At 34.8% G+C, this 18,055-nt stretch overlaps 2 protein-coding genes across 2 annotated transcripts; both read left to right on the top strand.

The window, feature by feature from the left end:
* Positions 1-12,187: 12,187 nt before the first annotated feature.
* LOC123705970 lies at positions 12,188-13,687 on the top strand. Its single transcript, XM_045655093.1, has one exon. The coding sequence runs from the start codon at positions 12,188-12,190 to the stop codon at positions 13,685-13,687; it is 1,500 nt and encodes a 499-aa protein (XP_045511049.1).
* A 1,000-nt stretch (positions 13,688-14,687) lies between these two features.
* LOC123706422 lies at positions 14,688-15,760 on the top strand. The gene has a single exon (XM_045655693.1). The coding sequence runs from the start codon at positions 14,813-14,815 to the stop codon at positions 15,563-15,565; it is 753 nt and encodes a 250-aa protein (XP_045511649.1). The 5' UTR covers positions 14,688-14,812; the 3' UTR covers positions 15,566-15,760.
* The last annotated feature ends 2,295 nt before the right edge of the window (positions 15,761-18,055 follow it).

The following is an 18,055-nucleotide window of genomic DNA, read 5'->3' as shown; positions in this document are numbered from 1 at the left end:
AGGAAATTTTCAAATTCCCAGTTAAAAAGTCGTAAATCCGATAGCGGCGTCGAAAAGCCGTCGGTAGAGCCGCGTCGTAAACTCAATTGGCCTAAGAACAGTTTAATTGTGTTCTGGAAATAAAAGTAAGGCTCCTTCACTGTTTCATGCTCTCTTACCGCTTTTCAGTTGTTGTATACAGTGTACACTATGTAAGAGGTTGTTTTGATTTCCGAGTATTCCTACTCGAAAATGAAAAATACTAAGGTTAAGCTTTGGGAGCTTTTTTGCTTGTAATTATAATAGGTTGTACTGTACATGGTTTATTATGGAAGTAGGTTAAAATAAATAGTATCGGAAGACGAGGATGATTCATGATATTCACCAGATACTTACCTTACAAACTGAAACACGATCAAAATCAAAACTGACACAATGACTAACGAATTATCCCAAGTAAGTACCTACTAAGAAAAGTTTTTTGGAAATAGACGTCCAATAAAGTACATTAATAATACGTTAATTTTGAAAATTGAAAGAAGGCGCAGGCACACAGCTAGTATAATATACACAGTTATATCCATGTTTATAGTCATCTAAAATGAACGCGTAACACCACCCGCAGCGACAGTTACGCAAATTATTTTATTGTTCTCATAAAAAGCACGCGGGCCATCTCGGTAGACGCCCAATTAATTAATGAGCCAACTCGCAAATTAATTACACCACTGAGACGGGAAAGGTGTTTTAACTAACGACATTTAAATATTTCTTACGGACATAAAACTTTTGGATCTTATTCCTGCTATTCGGTGGTACAAGAATTAACGATTACAAGTTAATACTTTTGGTACTAAATCTGTTTGTGTAAATTAGTAATTAAAGGTTACATAAATTTAGATGTACAATCACTGTTATCGCGATTGTTCGATTCAACCTCTTGTTCTTTGCACAGCGAGGCATGTAAGGATAGGTTCAATTACATTATTTTTTCGTATCAAAATATTAACTGTTATCTAATGTTACAGCACACGTTACAGTGAATATGTTATTTTTAAGTATCTAAAAACTTTTGTAAATGACTTTTATGTCCAACAATCGTTTAAGCGTCAAAAGCAATGCAAGTCCACGAAACTACACAAATCGAAAAAGCAATCGACCGAACCAGCAAGATCAACTAATCTCGTAATAAAGATAAAACAGCGGATTTTTTACAAGATTTGTCCAAGCTTAAGTGTTAATTTTTTCGCTCCTTATCTCGTTTCAAGCGGCCACCCTCGAAGGCCATTGGTCAGCACCCTCGCCCATTTACGCCCCTTATAAAAATTGTGACCGCCACGTGACTGAGACTAACTTCATTCTTATCTTTTTCTTAGGAGCTTATGTGGTTTTGTTCACACCGCGTAAAAGATAAGGACTACCCTGAGTGGGTATCACACTAAAGTAATAGGATTAAAAGTTCTAGATAGTTAGAGATACCTTTTATGCTTTAGTACCTATAAGCTGGAAATGATTGGAGGCTGATAAATTTTAGGAACGAAATTAATCAACGAGATTTTAATGTTGTAATTCATTAAGTAGGTACTTATACTAAATAATAATGTAATTGGTTACATGGCAAACAATTGTGTAGTACTAGGATAAATAATTGATAAATAGAGTACATTAAAAACACAACTCTATCTTAACAATTTCTTTCGATCCAAGTAATAATTATTTTCGGTTACATATCTCTAATTGATATTGATCAAATGGAAGATAGATATTTAATTGCATTATTTTTAGATAATATTAAAATAAAGTAACTTGTTACGTTTGAAGTGCAAAATTAAAGATGCCATTCTGATTTGCTTAGGAATTCTTTAACCCTTAGCAGAATGCAGGTTTAGCTTCTCCAAAGTACCTGCCAGACCTTTCACTCCATAAATCGGAGATTTCCATAACTGAATACCAGTTAGATGTATGAGTGTGTATTCTAATATAAGCACATAAGCTGCGCTATTAACACGAGCACAAAGACCGAGCCTAATAGTCTGGCAATGTTAGTCGGTCGAGACAAGAACGGCGTTGTTTTAATTGAGTTTCCCTTTGCACTTTGCACCTTTGTGGCGAGTGTCACCCTCAAACGAATACGGGCTCTGTGAATGAACGAGTAAGATGTGGAGGAGTTCCGATTTAAAAAACCATTAATTTTTGGTTCCTGTGTTTGGTGTTAACTGTTTCTCATGATTTTTTTTCGAGGTACAGTTGATTGCTGGAATGATTTTTGAAGGGTTTTCTTGCAGATAATCTCAGCTGCTATAATTAAACTATAACATATCAGTTCACGCGAAACTGAAGAAAACAACATAACATTAAAATTATATATTATACTCTACGATAATGCGTAGCACTTTTGTCCTACTGTGCTACAGATTCTAATAAAATTACGTCATATAACAAAAAAAAACAACTGCCAACAGTTTAACCAAACCCGAAAGAATAAAACATTCCACATTTAAAATACATGTGCAAACTTTATAAAAATATCGTAGTACCGCGTAGAAAAAACAACACTTCGTAGAGCTTTGTAATCGCCTGATATGCCTTGTCGCCTCATTTAATCGCCACATTACATGCAAAGTGCATCTCTTACATGTAAAACAGTCCCGTCGGGTATTTAAATTTTCGCCTTTCCTCGTAATTCGTTGAGTGCAGACAAAGGCTGAGGAAATCGCTCTAATGTTACCTGATGTATATGAATTGATACACCTATGTCTTGCTGAAATATGGTGAAGCGTCTTGTGGGAATAAACAAATTGTTCACGGTTTTCAGTGAAGTTTTGCTTGGGATTTATTTTGAGATAAATCTACGAAATGTTTTAAAGAAATTGCTCGTAGGTGCTGTGGTTTAATTAAAATGTAATAATATTTCGGAATTTTGATTCATTTTGTCAAATGAATATGTATCTAAGTCAGATTTTATACACTGTAATTATTAGACAATATGATTTTTGCAAAATTAAAGAATTTTATACTAGTTGCATTATGGTTGCATTACTACTGAATATGCCGTTGGTCACATTTTTTGCACTAGGTATAGTATCTATTCGTTCGATGGTTAATTGAATAATGATTAGTGTTTGATTCGGCATTCCCAAATATGAACACGAATATAACAATAAAGAAGGAATAAACTAATTTTCGACGTGTCAAAGTAAATCTCTAGCTCTCAATACGAATGGCAATAAAATCCATAGCAGGGGTGTATCCCATGATTGTTCACTCACATCTCTATAGGCCTCCTGCTGTCCTGTTTATTACCGACTTTTTATATCTTTATTTGTATTTGAAATACAAATAACTTACATAATGAAATAAATATAGAGTATAACTAATTATTTTTTCTTTTACAATCTTTTTCAATTCATATCTAGTGTATTATTGGTAATTATGTGTTTTTGCCGTAAACTGATGAGATATTTTAATATATCTCAAAATCACATGCAAAGATCTGGATCAAAATAAATTTGAACGTACTTCCAACATTTTTTTAAGCTGGTAAAATGTTGCAATAAAACATATACCGTTGATTCCAATAATATTTTGTATAACTAGTTAACATAATCACTGCAAAAAAAATAGATTCACAAAAATCAAGTTAGGTAGTAAAAGTGAAGACTACTTTATCGAATGTGTCGTCGGCTATGATATATAAAAGAGCTAGATACGTTACCCGCTCTCTATTTTGGCAAGAAAAAACTCAGGTAAGTGCCCGAGTTTCACTTAGTCACGCACCATTCAGCGTCGTGGCTGGACGTTCTTTTTATATTTTAATCGGCAGTTGTTATTACGAAGTACATGAGTGAGACATGTATTATGTCTCGTGCGTGAGAGTGAAAGAGAGAACAACTGTATTGGTGATAATGCGTTAGTAAGTAGGTATGTATTAATTACGCTGTTTTTTAGTGCAATGATGTTGGCGTATGCCGCGTCTACTAGTATAATAGGTCATTGGTCGTCGGTGACATTTTTTGTGTTTTTGCAAGTCCGACAAAATGGCGTGATCAGTGATAAGCAGCGGTTTGTCGACACCAAATGAACGATTGAGATAGAGATCTGCCAATATGAGGGTCCTTTCCGATCGAGTGCTAAAAGAAACGTGTATTCGAAGTTTTCTGAATTGGTCACATAAAATTACCAAGTTTTACGAGTGCAAAGCTGATGTTTATTGGCAAAAAGTCAACTAAAATAAGTTTTAAAGATTACACTCCAGATAATGTAGACTGTAGATTTTTTTTGATAGGAGACAGAAATGTATCACGTTTGTATCGAAATTTGTAACCGTATATTATATAGAACAACAATAATGATAACTTTCTCTCCACTGTGGATAATTTGAAATAGTCTTTAAACCAACTCTAAACTATGATTTACTATTATATTTCGTTATAAAAAAATTATATCGATTAGTCTAAATAACAATTATTGGCTTGCATTTCATACATAGTAATAATCTTAAAATGTATATTTGGTAACAGTGAAATCTTCACATTTACGGTCTCGCCTTATCTAGTCGATAAAGTGCAGGACAGTTTCTAGCGGGCAGACGCCTCGAGGGCATTAATTGAGGTCCGTCGCAGGCACTTAATTTTCAATAGTCCGTCCTCTGGCCGCGCGCAGTCAGGTGGACGCTTTGTACGGTCTGTTTGCCAAGTCCACGTATTTATTTTAGATTCTATTGTACTTCGCTCCAACGCTTTTGTCTAGAAACAGCCCTGGCGCACACTGCTTTGTTAATTTTATTAATACGTGAAACATTTATAAAACGCGACCGCAGGAGCGAATTAATGAGTTTTATTGTTGAACAGAGAGTAATGTTTCCGAAATGAAGCTCGCGGCTTATTCTAAATTCGTTGAGGGTGAGCGTGCAGATTTCAACGTCTTAATTTTATGTGCGTATTTTATAACTGTCTGATTAAATTTAATTACACGCATTTACTTAATATGAATAGGTGCGCAGTTGTTCCTGAACATAATTTAATTATGAAACTTTTTAAAGCTCTACATTTTGTTTTTCACATAATTTGAGCCACACATCATTTATTTGTTACCCTTTCAACTTTTATTTATGCATATATTACTGGATGATGTGGCTACATGTTGTTTCCAGGAGTTCAAAGGAAAATCTCTATTTGAGATTGGGGTTTGATCCCGTAAGTCCACACAATAACTGGGCATTCCGGCGAAGTGGACCAACAAAAGAATTTAATATAATTTGTTAGGGCGGAGACGCGGGCGGTACGTCGGTAAGCTTATTATCGCTGGGTCGCGTCACCAAGAACATGTTTGTTTTGTACATGAACGTTAGCCGGCCGTCGCCGCGGCCCTGCGAGAGTCAATAGCGAGAGTTTGTGCACCCGTTTAAACATTAAAGAGCTCGCAATGTTTAGCGACGGCGCAAATTAAAATAGGCTTTATGCGAAATCTAATTTGTGAATTAGGGAACCGAGTGCTGCGTTTGAGAAGTACCTGCCGTGAAGGTAGATGTTTGTGTTAGTAATGGAATTAATTCCGCTCTTGGTTCTTAGAAGGGTTTGCTTCGATAATTTCAGAGCTCCTCAGCAAAGCCTTTTTAAACGTCAATGACAATTAATTTGTGTTGGTTTAAACAATTATTATAATTGAATTTGAATCGTTTTTGCTACAGGAGGTATTGTCCGTTAAATTAGGTTAAGACAACATTTAGAGATTTCAAAATAATAAATTATATCTAAAGTTACGTATGATGGCAAAATTTCACAGAGGTATTTGAATGTAACTAGATAAAAATTTGGTACGCTAAAAAGTTTAACACGTGTAGGTACCCAATAACTATTCACAGCTTGTGTTCCGTATATGATTTCATTAACCCGCGTCCCTTTGAAAATACGGGTCACTTTCAGAATTCGTCTTCAAAGTTATCCGCTTTAAGGATACGTATAAAACGACCATTTCAAAGTTTACAACTAGCATTAAATGAAAGTGTATTAAAGATTCAGAGAGGTTCGTTAAGTTACACCTAACCGCTGAGCGCCGCGAGGCAAGGGTTCTGAATTAGTCAACATAACATGGAATAACTCGACGGAAATGTTGTTTTTAGGATTAAATTATACGTCAGGAACTGTTTGTCCTTTGTATGTAATAGTTTTTTATTTTGCTACCTTTTTAGAATTGTTTTATCCTGGATATCTAATTCAATGATTGGTCAAAAAGCTATAAATATAAAAATAAATTTATTTTCCTTTGTCACGTAAAAGGCAAGAGCTTTATGAAGTGTATGGGTAAGTTAAAAAACTATAGTTAAAATAAAACAAAGAAATTTTAATAAAAATAGTTTATTGCAAAAGTATAAATACAGTCGTTTACAAACAGTTTATATGTATCATTATCACAACTTTAAGGCTGCTGGAGTATTTAAAACAAACAATCAGATATGCTTAAGATTAACATCGAGATCGAATTTGAGCCAATATATTGTATCGAGTTAAATTCGATTTAGCTTTGTTACAATGTTTGCCTCATCCAATCTAAACATTGATGTAGCAGTGCCGTAGCTAGTTGACATGCGGTCATAACTTGATGAAATTTATCAGCGTATAGATTATAATAAGTTTATGTTTGAAGGACGTGGCACGAGCACAGCTAATCGGTTTATCTGACCGCAGACCGCGGTCGGTTCAAAGGACCATCGCAAAAAGCCCGCCTTTGACTACGTCTTCAAATATTTGCACCGAACGCCGCAACCGCGCATTATTTTCAAAATAAACATAATAATCCTTTGTAAAATAGCGGAAGGTAGACAGTTAAATTCCATAATGTCCAATACATTCACTAAAGAGCGTTACATGATATTATGTTGGCAAAATTGTATTGTATATTTATAATTTAAATTAAGCTCTGCAAAACAAGTATCTAATTAATGTACTTTAAATAAGACTTATTTGACCTCAGTCAATGTATAAACAGTCAATATATCAGACATCCTGAACCCAAAAGGAATTCCCTCTACCTAGACAAACGTCACATCACCTCAGGTATTAATAAGTCAATCTCTATGATTAACTGCGGTGCGAATTTACCGCAGCAAAACATATTAAGCAATTCATTGAGATTCTGTTAATCGAGACACGAATGTCGAATAAACCTAGATGTTTACAGTCGCGAGCTGTTTGCCTGCGGATTTAATATTGATAGCGGAGGCTGTGGTCCCGCGGCGAACGTACTTGAGTACCTGTGAACATGATATGCTCTTGCCTCTTGCAACTAGTGGCAGTTTGTCGACACTGTCGTCAATAGCATTAACGACTCAAGTGGTTTAACATTTCACGCGAGTTTGTCCTCATATGCAAGAACATATTATATTTCAACAAATAGGCATTTCTTGTTCAGATGTTTAATTTTTCCTTTGTATTCACGATATTAAGTTATTCAGAATATTTATTTATACGCAAATGTGAACGACGCTTATCTAACAAGCTTTCTTACAAAATACTCAACATACAGGAAACTTATAATTCAAACCGGCCAAAGGATAAAATCCATCGTGCACCCTTCACTCAAACGGATGCCACGACATGCCAACTTTCATAAATATCAAAGCAGGCTTCCCGAAAACAATTTCTTGCGAATCCACCGTTCACACGTCGCTCCATTGCCGGTGGCTAACACAATTTTATTCGAGCATAAAAAAGGAGCTCATCATGCAAACGCCAAAGTTGCGGGACGTGGCTCGTGGTACCGCGAGGTAAAACAATTTATCTGCATCGACTGAATTACGGGCGGTGCGATGTGAATAAAATATGTCGCCGGCTGTCAGTCGAAGGAAGACGTAGCGCAGGGCTGCGACGCGACGTAGCGTTGAGGGACATTAGGTACATGGGATTAATTAATTTTATTGAAAAATAGTTTAAGTATGTAAATATTAAGATTCAGAAGAATCACAATAATTACAACTCGTCTATATTAAATAGTATTCGCATATGCTTTATTATTTACAGCTCTACCTATTAAAATTATTAATAATGTTCAACCATTTTATATATTTCATCTAACTTTAAAAAATTGCAAAATTTTTAAATGAATCTTAATATTTTTTAAAATTCGAAGAAAGCTCTGTGAAAACCCTGAATAATTTGATAGACATGAGAGATCTCCACGAATTACGTAAGGTAATACAATATATTCGCTTTATTTTTGCCCAAAGTTATGTTTCGACAATGATGGCTTTCGGACGTGGACATGACATTTGACTTCCTTGTAGGGTCCTGATAATGCCTCTCGGGATTACATCAAAATTTGGGTAAGAGCAGTCATAAATATTTGCAAACCTGCTTACGTTATTAGAAAAAGATGATATTTTACATGTTTACTTGTATCAATTGCAATGTTGAGTTAAAAAAAAAAAACATTGATTACACAAAATAATTTTTTTTCTTATTATTATGTGCAAAACAGTCCAACCAATCAGAACGAATAAGACACTACAAAATAATATAATCCAATTTCAAAGAAAATAGTCTGAACACAGTACGTAAACCTCAAATCAATACAAATCCTCCATCCGATCAGAAAAATATTCAATAGCGAATGCATTTGTTACCCTCAATCATAAAAATTCCACGTTAAATGTATGACAAGTGTATTTCCCGGTCGATTAGTCGCCGCTTGAATGTCAATTGCTCTGTTTAGCATTCGGCGGGCGGCGCGGCTCTGTGGAAAAAGTCGCTTAGAATGGCACCTCGTTAACGTATTAACGTATTTCTGGAACTTTAGCATTTTGAGTCTTTAATGTTGTATGCTAAAAATATAGATATATGGAAAAATATGTGTTTTATTTAATGTTTATTAATTGTTCAGTTATGTTACGACACACATGTTATTATTATTAATAAGTCACATGCACTTATACGTGCGGGCGTGCATACACATATTATAGAAGATTTAAAATATTTTTTTTCTATAATTTATAAATATGTGAATGGTTAAATAAATATTAAAAATATGGCTAAAAACATATTTTAGTGAGTAGGTACTTTAAATATAATATTCTGCTTTACAAATTCAAACATTTTCTCCGTATAATAATTATTTCCCTCAAAGAAAATTAAATACTTATTCTAAAAATAATGTCTGTTAAATAGAATGCGAAATGTGAGATAATATAATTTTGAAATAAATAGAATTAAGCTTTACCTTATTCTGTCTGAATATTATTAATAATTCCACCAAAATTGATTCAAAATGTAAAGAAATCTCTCAACCGTGGCTTCGCAGCTCAATGGTTTTCAATTCGGTTGGTAGAAGACAAACTAACGCCGCGACATCGTAAGCGTTTGAATATTGATAAAATAAATATTGGAGCACGTGACCGAACATTTTGCATTGTCTCCGGCTGTTTGCTTACGGTGACACAATGGAGTTACATTTTACAGATATTCAGTTTCAAATTGGAAGATCCCTTCGTTATATTGTAAAGCTTATTTATACAAAAGATAGAAATCTAAGCACAAAATATGTTAAAATATATTATAAACCTTATACATAGAGAAAAACTAGTTGTTAAGCCCTATGCGGCTCTACATTTTTTCAATTTTCGATGTTACTGGGAATATTGTTTCTGTTAAATTAAACCACACGTACAGAAAATACTAAAGTCACACTATCACGCTACCTATCTACGCGTCTTTTAGATCGTTCAAATAATAATATTTAACTATTTACAACATCCAATCCCATCATATATTTTACCCACAAATGTAATGTACCCATACAAAAAGATGTTTAAAACTACAAAACCTTTACACAAACAGTGCTTCCTCTGTATTATTTCGTAAAATATTATATTCTTTATTTACTTCTTTGCATACCTTGTTCGGGTTTTGTGTGGCATTGTCAGTGCACATTTATGTTAATGCAACTATTGTTGGAATATAAATCCAGATATTCTATGAATATCCTGCAACAACAATCTGCAGATTGATGTTTTAGTGTCCTTTGTTCCACATATAACAATCAATTTGGTTGACGTAAATGTATACGACGACTTACCTTAGAACTTGAGCGATTTATGTAAAATCTACTGTCGAATGTTGTAAAATATTATATGTTAAGTGTCTACGCCTGTTAATTTATAATAGCAATCGCGCACCCACCATCATAGATTATCATTTTTATTTTTATTTTATTATATCGGGTAGAATGTATTTTTTCCACTTATCTAAAATACTTTGTACAAAGGTGTGTCGGTCTCGAAAATAAATTGTTTTTAAAAGGAATATTGAGTTTCCCTAAAGAAATTCCAGTTCCCAAGCCTAAAGCGGGAACAATTTGGCGACCGTGACAGGACCAAAAACGGATGAGTTATCTAAACATCTACGCAATCTTTTTGGGACTGATTCCTGCCGAAAGGGATACCTAACCTGCTCGTCTGAACAACGCCACATCTAAAGTGTCGTGCCGGAGTGCAGCTCAAAATTCATACAAAGTTAAGTGCAAATCCTTAATTCCTTCCGTTCCTAACCATAAAACAATTTAAATTATAGCAATTGATTTATTACCTAACCTATTCTCACATCCTCACGCCATATCCCCTTACGTAAATCGTAATTAATTTGTTCAAAATTTAATTCATTTTTTGTTTATAACAATCTCAAATATCATCGCCTCTTCTCGCTCATAAACTCGACTTCGCCGAATAATTTCAGGAGCCGTCTTCTCAGGCGACTAAATATCGCTCGCACGATCTTCTGCGCAGCAGCTGCGTGTCAGCAGCAGCCCGGCTACCAGCGGCAGGTTCCACCAAGCGAGGAGCGTGAGATAAGCATTTTATTTCTTCCATAACTTTATCAGACTTGTTGACGTGCATTTTAATTATTAATTAATCGAAAATAATTACATAATTTGAAAATAATTACATACTTCCTTTTCATAACAATATTTAATTAAACTATTTTACAAAATGTCTACGGAATCTAATCAAAAGTTATTAAGAGATTCATATTCAAAAAGGGCTGCTATTAAAGGCCAAATTACAAAATTTAAAAATTATTTGGACAGAACTAGCGAGTCTACTTTAATGGATGAAGTATTAATGGCTGAATTTAAATTGAAACTTAGCAAATTTGAAGCATTGTCAACAAAGTTTGATGTGTTGCAGACTGAGATTGAGGTTCTAAATTCTGAAAATATAGATTCCGAGATTGATGAAAGAGACGACATTGAGAACGATTTCGTCCAAAGTATTGCTTCTGCTAAAATAATGATTAAAAAATATGATAATTTATTTAATGACAACGAAAATCGTAGGAAATCGATGGGCAATGAAGACTCTTTCCATCAAGACTCAAATAATAGATTACCACGAATCGAGATCTCAAAGTTTAATGGTTCATACTTCCATTGGCTAGAGTTCCGCGACACATTTTCAAATTTGGTTCATAAAAACAAAAATATCACTGATATACATAAATTTCATTATTTACTTTCTTACCTTGAGGGTGATGCGGCACGGATTGTCTCTAATCTCGAAGTGTCAACAGCAAACTACCAGGCAGCCTGGACGCTACTTTGCGACAGATATAATAAGAAAAGACTTCTTGTTGATCATCACTTAGATTCTTTACTTAATATTCAATCTTTAACTCGTGAGTCCGACAAGTCACTACGTTTTTTAGTCGATCATGTTACAAAAAATCTTCGCGCCCTGTCTAGCCTGGGTCAGCCCACTGACTATTAGGATGTACTTATAATATTTATTTTATCATCTAAATTGGATAAATGTACTCTTGTTAAGTGGGAAGAGTATCGAAATACTATTGATGACATTCCAACTTTGCAACAATTTCAAAGATTTTTAATCAACCGTGCAGATGTGTGAGAATCTTTAAATCGTAATAAGGTTTACATTAATAATGAATCCCAAAATAATTCTAAATTACAATTATTCACACCACGTCCCTCACAACTAAATTCACAAAACCATAATAAATCTGATAAAAATAAAAATACTAATTCATTTTCTACATCTAATCAAAATGTTTATCTTTGCATAATTTGTAACGGAAATCACAGAATTTATGACTGTCCTACATTTAAGTCTAAAAACATTCAAGATAGGCTGTCGTATGTAAATAAATATAAATTATGTCGAAATTGCCTCAGACAAGGGCACCCTGTCAGTGACTGCCGCATGGGTTCATGTCGACAATGCCAGCAAAAACACAACACTCTCCTCCATAGTTCTAATGATTACGTCACTGCCAACTTAAGCACAGATGAGCAAGTTGAACCAAACGAATCTGTAGCAACCTTTTCTAGACAAATGTCCAAGCATGTTCTCCTATCTACAGCATTGATAGAAGTTCTCAATCCTATTAATAAGCAGGTAGAAAAGGTTCGCGCTCTCTTGGATTGTGGCAGCCAGTCTTCATTTATCACTAAATCCCTGCAACGAAGAATGTCACTAAAAACTTGCCCATTGCAGGCAATAAATGTCATTGGGATTGGCAATAATTCTTCTAATACAGTGTACGAAAGCTGTCTCACTCAAATAAAATCTCTAAATAGCAACTACAGCGTTACTCTTTCATGTCTTGTTCTCAACGAATTGACGGGCCGCTTACCTAAGACCCCAGTTGATATTCAAGCTCTCAAAATACCTAATTCTCTTACTTTGGCGGACCCTGAGTTCTACAAGCCAGCTCCGATTGAAGTTTTAATTGGAGCAGATATCTTCTGGGACATTCTAAACAGCGAACAGCTTTCTTTAGGTCCTAATAATCCTAAATTGCAAAATTCTAAATTCGGCTGGATAGTAGCTGGTCCAATCAACAATTATTATTTCAGTAAAGAAATTATTCATTGCAATCATGCCAGAATTGCAAACCCTACTTCTGACGAAATTCACAAAATGCTCACAAAATTCTGGGAGCTTGAAGAGCTACCCCAAAAAACTGTTCGAAGTCAAAATGACATAGCATGCAAAAAACACTTTCTAACTACCACCACTCGCTTAGAAAGCGGCAGATTCTGTGTGAAGTTACCCCTAAAGGACTCACCTGACTGCCTCGGCGATTCATACTCTCAAGCTAAAAAACGATTCCTAAATTTTGAGAAAAGATTTAGACGAAATAAAGAACTAAATTCAAAATACGTTGAATTCATTCGTGAATACGCTGATATGGGCCATCTATCTGAATCACCTACTCCTATTCCAAATCCATCATATTTTTTGTGTCACCATGCTGTCATAAAGGAGAATAGTGAATCTACCAAACTTCGAGTAGTGTTCGATGGCTCAGCCCCCACAACCTCTGGCTTCTCTGTCAATGACATCCTCATGGTAGGCCCAAATATTCAAGACTCTCTTTTCTCCATTTTAGTGAGAGCTCGGCAACATAAATTCATTTTGACAGGTGATATCGCCAAAATGTATCGTCAGATTCAAATTGAAAGTTCAAATCAAAATTTGCAGCTCATATTATGGAGAGAAGATGAGTCTCAGCCTATCAAAACTCTGCGACTGAGTACTGTCACTTACGGTACCGCAAGTGCCAGTTACTTGAGCACGAGATGTCTTTGGCAGGTTGGACAGGAATGTGGGGACGAAATAATCAAAAATATCATTCAGCACGACTTTTATGTCGATGATCTAATCACCGGCTGTGATGATGAAGATCAACTTAAATAATTTCAAAATTCAGTTTCAAACGCTCTAAATTCAGCTTGTTTTCCTCTACGAAAGTATAAAAGTAATTCAAAAAACTTGTTCCAAAATTTACACGAAATTAATACAGAACATTTGACAATCAGTGAGTCGTCGAGCGCTCTCGGACTTTGTTAGGATCCATCGAAGGATGCTTTTAATTTTCCCATCGAAATTCCACTTCATAGTGACAAAATCACAAAGAGACTTATCCTCTCAAGTTCATTTCGAATCTTCGATCCCTTAGGTCTTTTGAGCCCATGCATTATTCAACCAAAGATTTTGCATTAATCAATGTCCATACAGCCGTCGAATCTGAAATTAATTTTGATTTTAAAAAATATTCTAAATTTACAAAACTTCAAAGAACTTTTAGTTACATTTTACGATTTTTACACAACTCTAAAAAACAAAATAAAAATAATAAACTTACCGGCATTTTATCAATTGACGAATTAAATAATTCTTTTAATTTTATTTGCATGCTGTCTCAAAAACAAACTTTTACTTCAGAATTTGATAAGTTGTCAAATAGTAAACCTTTAAGCCCAAAGCCCTTAAGCCCTTTTCCTCCAAAAAATGGAGATAACGATAAAATTTTAAAATATTTTATCGTTATCTCCATTTTTTGATCATCAGGCGAATCTTATAAGAGTCGGTGGCAGGCTCAGATCATCTGAATATAAATTTGAAAAGAAGCATCCCATTCTTCTAAATTCAACTCATCATGTGACGAAGCTTCTATTTGAACGCGAACACGTTCGATCTCTGCATGCAGGACCGCAACTTCTGTTGTCGATTATCCGCGAGTCTGTTTGGCCTGTCAATGGCAGAAAACTAGCTAGGCGCGTTGTCAAAAACTGCGTTAGCTGCACACGTCTTCGTGGTCAGACCTATAATCCAAAAATAGCTGACTTACCTGCAAATCGCGTCAACGTTGACTTTCCCTTCAAGTCTGTTGGAGTAGACTATGCGGGCTCTTTCTTCATTCTAAATCGTAAAGGACGCGGTGCTAGAGTAGTTAAGTGCTACTTATGTCTGTTTGTGTGTTTGCGCTTCAAATGCATTCACTTAGAGGTCGTATCTGATTTGACAAAAGACGCTTATATTATGACACTTCGCAGATTTGTGGCACGCCGTGGAAAGCCAACCGAAATGTTTTCCGACAACGGTAAAAATTTTGTTGCTGCCGCGAAAGAATTAAATAGTTTTCTAAAGGCTAATCAAGAACCTCTGTCTGAGTTTGCTGCTCAGGAGGGAATAAAATTTTCTTTTATCCCCGCTTACGCTCCTCACTTTGGTGGAATATGGGAGGCCGGGGTTAAGTCCGCTAAACATCATATAAAGCGAGTCATGGGCAATACCCATCTTACGTTTGAAGAGCTTTCGACATTGTTTGCTCAAGTTGAGGCTATTCTCAATAGCCGTCCTCTATGTCCCATGTCATCTTCCCCGAATGACTTCCTATCCTTGTCCCCAGGGCACTTTTTAATTGGAAGACCATTGAATGCACTACCGGCTCCTTCATTGGATAACGCTAAAGAGAGCTCCCCTGATAGATATGGCAGACTTGAACAAATCCGCCAACACTTCTGGAAGAGATGGCAGAAGGAGTATATCTCAGAAATGCAACTACGAACCAAATGGAAGGTTGACAAATCAAAAATAAACATCGGAGACCTCGTAATGCTTCAAGAGGATAATTCTCCACCACTTTGTTGGCGCATGGGGCGTATCGTTCGATTATTCCATGGAACAGACGGCGTTTGTCGAGTTGCGGACGTCGAAACTACAAGAGGCTGCGTTCGAAGACCTTTGGTTCGACTATGTCCTCTGCCCACTTCTGAAGACCTTCAAGCTTGAAAATCTACGCTTTTCACCGGGGGGAGGATTATGTCTACGCCTGTTAATTTATAATAGCAATCGCGCACCCACCATCATAGATTATCATTTTTATTTTTATTTTATTATATCGGGTAGAATGTATTTTTTCCACTTATCTAAAATACTTTGTACAAAGGTGTGTCGGTCTCGAAAATAAATTGTTTTTAAAAGGAATATTGAGTTTCCCTAAAGAAATTCCAGTTCCCAAGACTAAAGCGGGAACATAAGTATGTAATTAAGTTGCTTAATATAGCGTCAAATAACTAAGTTATATGATAGGGTGGAGAATACTAGGACATGTGCTCTCACGTTCTCTAGACGAGATTTATGAGGCGACCAGTTAAATGATTGACGCTAGTAAACACTCCGATCCCGATACCGTCAGCGTATGATGATGCTTTGATGATGAGCGTATGATATGATGTCTTCGACAGGCCCCTTATATTGAGATACATAAGAATGTGAAAAAATGATTGAGAAGGATGCTGTAATTATTAAAAATCTATGTATAAAAATATAAAATGAAAGGCAAATTTTTCATCTCTTCTTATGATAGGTAATGGACACAATAATGACGTCTAGGTGACGAAATATTCAAAAATAAATAATAAATTTTATATATAAACATAATAAAACACTGGATTATTTTTTTACAATTTAATTATCTAATCTTACATTTGCACTTTATCATTAAAGATGTTCAAATCTTCAAATCTCTTTTCTGTCCTAACATTTCAAAATATCCGGACAGTGCACACTGCAGTTGTCCATCGTCCATTCCTCTGTAAACACCCTTAGATAAATCAAGTAAGTGTGAAAATCGCCGAGAGATCAACTTCTTCCGCACGGTTGTTTGTTCTGAAATCGAACAGATATTTGAAGCTAGACTGGCTATTTGCTCGAGCGAGCTGTCCGTAGCTACTGGGACGTACTTACATTGGAACTAGCGGACTGTGATCTGTAAAATAAATGAATTGTACATAGATATAGGAAATGATTGAATTTAATGTATTGAGTTTGTTTTTTATTCCTTAAATACTGGTCTTTACCAGTAACGAGTGCTCTATATTTAGTTCTTGAAAAAGTTATTGCGCTAATGGGAAGTTTCGTAGTACCATTAAAAAGAAAATATACATTCTTTATACACTTTTTTAGAATACCTAGGTATTACAATTATGTTTTTATAATATTGTGGTTTATGAAATATAAATATTCCCAAGCATTTGAAAAAAGGATTTGCTTGATAGATATACTATTTCACCCTGACTTCTAACACTTTACGGAGAGTATGGTTGTGACAGACTGATAAACTATCAAAGTCTTAAATTTAAGAATGTAAATACGAATCTCGTAGGATAGGTATTGCGTAAACAGACAGAAGAAAAAATTATATTCAACCTAAATAAATTGGACTATGAAATCACGCTCTCTATTTTCTTGTCCAATTCCAAAAAACCGGCTCCACCATATTTAGTTTTATTTGATACATAAAACACGATCAACTGATTTTTCCAGTCATGCAACGTAGGAGTAACTTAACAATTAACATTATATTAATAAAAGTTTATCAAGCATGAATCTAGATTTTAGGATAGGTCATAGGACCTATGATTTAACTAAGGTTTAGGAATGGAATCTCTAGATTGTTCTCTAGATCAAATCGATAAGAAATAACCTATCAATTTAAATCTGGAATCAATAAAAATTAGAGTTTATAATAATGGTGTGTTCTACTTATGTGAAAAAGATCAAACAACTTTAAAAAGCTATGTAATTTAATATACAATTTACGTTATGATTACCTACTCAAAAAAAAAAACTAAGTTAACAATCCAAGTTTGTCATAGGAAGGTCATAGGGTTGATCATTGGTGATGAAACGAGTGTTTTTGCATGGGTAAGTAACTGTATAATAAAATAGTTTGGAAAATCCAAAAGTGCACGCCTCATAATCTCATCCTTTACAATAAAATTGATTATTTATAAAGAGTACGTGACTATAAATATAAAAATGAAATAAAATAAAACATTTGGAAAAGTAAAGAAAGCGGTACCGTAATAATTGAGCTATTTTTCTTGTGGCCCCACCTAGATGTGAAACTGCGCAGGTTTAAGGGACTGACTACCAACTTATTTTTTTAAACCTTGGCTTATAGTATAAAGAATCGAGTTTATAATGGTGAATTTTGAGTACACTATAAAAAAAAAAAAAAAAAAAAGTCGATATTTTTTTTGTTTATTTAATAACAATTAAACCACATCGAATCAGACCCTGAAAAATGAAAGGGTTCTATTCCTGAGCATACTCAAGCGTAAGAGAAAAAAAAAGACTCGATTAGTAAAGTATTTCGGTCGCTATCGTGTTAACAAAAAAAAGGATCCGCACATACAGACACACGGACGTCCAAGACAGAACTTTTTTAAACTGTTTTTTAACTAGTTTAAATAACAAAAATGACATCAAAAATAT

This window comes from Colias croceus, chromosome 3 (genome assembly GCF_905220415.1).
Source record: "Colias croceus chromosome 3, ilColCroc2.1".
NCBI classification, from domain to species: domain Eukaryota; kingdom Metazoa; phylum Arthropoda; class Insecta; order Lepidoptera; family Pieridae; genus Colias; species Colias croceus.
This window is presented reverse-complemented; position numbering and strand designations above follow the sequence as displayed.

Coding starts and splice junctions, on each gene's coding strand:
- LOC123705970 (XM_045655093.1), top strand. CDS start 12,188: ATGGGTTCATGTCGACAATGCCAGCAAAAACACAACACTCTCCTCCAT.
- LOC123706422 (XM_045655693.1), top strand. CDS start 14,813: ATGACACTTCGCAGATTTGTGGCACGCCGTGGAAAGCCAACCGAAATG.